Source organism: Pyricularia pennisetigena (assembly GCF_004337985.1).
Source record: "Pyricularia pennisetigena strain Br36 chromosome Unknown Pyricularia_pennisetigena_Br36_Scf_50, whole genome shotgun sequence".
NCBI lineage: Eukaryota > Fungi > Ascomycota > Sordariomycetes > Magnaporthales > Pyriculariaceae > Pyricularia > Pyricularia pennisetigena.
The window spans coordinates 1-3,372 of record NW_021940962.1 but is presented as its reverse complement, the minus strand read 5'-3'; the positions used below and the strand labels follow the sequence as shown (position 1 = coordinate 3,372).

The window sequence follows — 3,372 nt, the reverse complement described above, 5'->3', positions numbered from 1 at the left end:
TCAATACTGTTCTTCCGATGCGGAGCTTTCCGGTGCAACATTCCAAGTCTGTTGTCCGATGCTGACTGTCACACCGTATCACCAAATGCCGACCACCCCCTCGCACAGTCTGCAAGCAGTGAAACGTACGACATTTATGTAATATGCGCAGCGCCAAAAAAAAAAAAAAAATATCAGATGCGTCAGGCAGCATCTTTAAATGCATTCGGCGCGAGCACAACCTGTCGATGCGTACCGGAGAGCGCCCTCGTCTTGTGGCGTCTCACGATGGAGAGAAGGATGAAGACCGCGCTGAGGCGGTGAAGTCACCGGAATCGGACGCATTCTATTCGAACGCAGCCAGTAGCCCGGTCCCTCCCAGGGTCCAGCTGATATAGCAGTCAGTCTCATGCCAGACGGTTGGTACTCGAGATGGGATTCTCTACATCCTGCCAACAAACCCAACAATATAGGCTATTGGGGGACAGTGTCAATTGAAATGCCTTTTGGTCCATTACTCTGGGATTCATTTACTCAAGATGAGCACAGCAGCTTCAACAGTTTGGTCAGTGACCAAAACATTGGTTGGGTGCATCAATATCTGCTGACAGACCTCAAAAAGCGACCAGTAGGAAATATTTGACCAACTTGAAGGGTACGGTAGACTCTCGCATCAAAGATTGCGACGGTAATGGCTTGTAAAAAATCAGCGCCTACAAAAGGAGCGGGCAACAAAATTCATGACTGCACAGCGGATGTCCTCATGCTGGTTGTGGATTTCTCACGCCTCTTGCCCAACCGTCTCAGGGCGTTAAACGGTCCAATATCCAACCACAACTACGCTACGGGGCTTTACTATGGCATACCAGCTGAGACTCAAGTCGCTCACTCCAAGAGGTAGGGGCCGTCATCCAAACGAACCAGGAGCTTCTCGGAGACTTGTCAACATTCTGGAGTACAACTGCGCGGCCAGGCTGGAAATCCAAGTTCTTAGCTATCTGGCTATATCCAAGACTTTTTGTGCATCTTATGCCTCGCATACCGGAGCTTGTTTTTCATCCAGCGTTGTTGGGACACTATATCCGTAGGCCTTCCCCTTTTGTTCATCATGGCTGCTACGCTTGCCGGCGGCAGTCTAGTCATATTTACTGACGACAATGAAAAAAACCCTCAGAAGGCAATAACGACAACAGCACACTTATGTAGGTAACATGAGAAATCATGGGGAGTCCTGCACGTACGGACCAAAATCTCTGAACGACCTAACTCAAGCCCTCGGGCTCCTATTACGCAGATTATTTTATGTTGGTAGCCAGGCACCCATGGCTTGACAGGATGTCCGTCCGATATGGAATTACACTTTTGATTGTTTACCACGGACGTGGTAGAGGCTAGAGCGGCACCAAGTAATCACGTCTGCTTTCTCAGCGTTCGAGTGCCAACTTGGTCATTCAAAACGCTAATTCTACAAGAAGCCTTTCCCGGCCCAAAGCCTGATCTCCCAGCTGAAGGTGGATTGGAAACCTATGTTTTACATAGGTGCTTGCCTGGGGAAAATCGACGCATATAAGCCGATAACTTACATTTGCATCTCTGGGACTCCTAATGCAAGCTTGCTTATATGTTGTAGAATTGATCATAGTTGCAAATATTAGTATTATGCAGTAATATACCCGACGGGTCTTTTTTTAATTCTAAATTAATGGAATTGTCCCGATTTGCTTGGCTTTATATTTTTTGCCCTATATTTGCCTTCATTGACGTACAGCCACTTTTCATGACTTGGGCCCATTGTAAGTCTACACTCCTCCAGCCACTATTTAAAGGCGCAAAAAAAAAAAAAAAAAAAAAAAAAAAAAAAAAGTGAGACAGCATCAACAACATCACAATGAAACTCACACTCGTCACGGCCCTTGTCGGCGCGACCGCGGTCAACGCCACGTCGTTCCGCCCTGCCGCCACAAAGCAGCACGTCAGACCACAGTCTCATGTGTTCGATCGCTCCCTCCACCGTTCCAACCCCGCTGCGGCCGCGGGCTCCAACAGCCGCGTGTTTGCCGCAAACGTCTTGTCGGCGGCCGCGGCCGAGAAGCCGCCTGTGGTCGGGGGCGCATACCTTTCGTCCTCGGACATCGGCTCGGTGGCGGGTCGTTTCACGGTGCCCAAGGCCACGCAGCCGACCAAGGGCGACATCGCGGGCCAGGACATCGAATACGGCGCCTCGTTCTGGGTCGGCATCGACGGCGTCAACTGCACGACGGGCACGCTCCGCGCCGGCATCGACATCTTTTGGAGCTCCCGGGGCGAGAGCTACCACGCCTGGTACCAGGTGTCGGCCGACTCGTCCAAGGACTTCCTCTCGGGCGAGATGGACGTCGCGCCCGGCGACGAGCTGCACGTCACGGCCACGGCCACGGGCGGCAACGGCACCCTGGTCGTGAACAACCGCTCGACCAACCAGACGGTGGAGCGGCACCTGGCCCCCGGCGAGAAGCTGTGCCGCAGCGAGGCGGCCTGGCTGGTCGAGGACTTTGTGCTCGTCCAGGCCGTCGGCGCGCCGATTGCGCTGGTCAACTTTACCGAAGTGGCGTTCGACGGCATGAAGACGACCACGGGGTGCGCCAGTTCAGGGCGCGCGGAGCCGGTCAGCCTGGACAAGGTCAGGGTTATGGACGTTGTGGTGGAGGAGCAGGGCGGGAAGCTGGCGGATTGTGCAATGACTGGGGTCGATCAGATGACGTGTAAGAGGTTTGCCTAGAAATGTCCCGAGGACACCGGTGACTCCTCGAGCGAGGAGCGGGCATGCTTGTCGGCGTGGCTCGTGTATACATATACCATTGTTGGCAAAAGGAAAAAACAAAAAAAGCTGAATAGAATTTGGAAAATGCCTGGTCCGGCGTTGGTTAATTTGTAAAGCTAGTAATTGTTCTTTGGCCTGACTAGACCTAGAATCACGAGATATCAAACAACTATGCGCGGCCGTCAGTTTTCCGGGCGGGGGGAATACATGGCAGTAGACTCAAACAGGCAAGTCCTTGCGGGGGTGACGGCGTTTATGGAACCAAAATAGACACAACAGAACCTGCTCCAGTTCTTGGCTCGCGCAAATATGGTGCGACGGGTGCGAGGTTTGATGGAAACAATTGGTAGAAAATGCAAACCTTGACAAATTAATGGTCGCACGTTAGGTAAGATAATCGTCGGGCCCCAAGTTGTCCGGCTTCGGCGGGGTGTCGACAAACACTCGGTCGGTGATTCTGCTGTCAAATAGATGAATTGTCATTGGCGACAGAATTATACGGTTCCTGGGGCTATATAGATGACCTAGATCTCATTCTGATATAGGAACAAAAGACGGGAGAAAGAAAAAAAAAAAAAAAAAAAAAAAAAAAA

At 51.6% G+C, this 3,372-nt stretch overlaps 2 protein-coding genes across 2 annotated transcripts; both read left to right on the top strand.

The window, feature by feature from the left end:
• Positions 1-186: 186 nt before the first annotated feature.
• Positions 187-377, top strand: PpBr36_11495 (uncharacterized protein; the record flags this gene model as incomplete). The annotated part of the gene is made up of 1 exon (XM_029898595.1): positions 187-377. Exon 1 carries the CDS (start codon positions 228-230, stop codon positions 375-377), a length of 150 nt encoding a protein of 49 aa, XP_029743095.1. The 5' UTR covers positions 187-227.
• A 1,490-nt stretch (positions 378-1,867) lies between these two features.
• PpBr36_11494 (uncharacterized protein) lies at positions 1,868-2,737 on the top strand (the record flags this gene model as incomplete). Its single annotated transcript, XM_029898594.1, has 1 exon — positions 1,868-2,737. The coding sequence occupies one exon, from the start codon at positions 1,868-1,870 to the stop codon at positions 2,735-2,737; it is 870 nt and encodes a 289-aa protein (XP_029743094.1).
• Between the last annotated feature and the right edge of the window lie 635 nt (positions 2,738-3,372).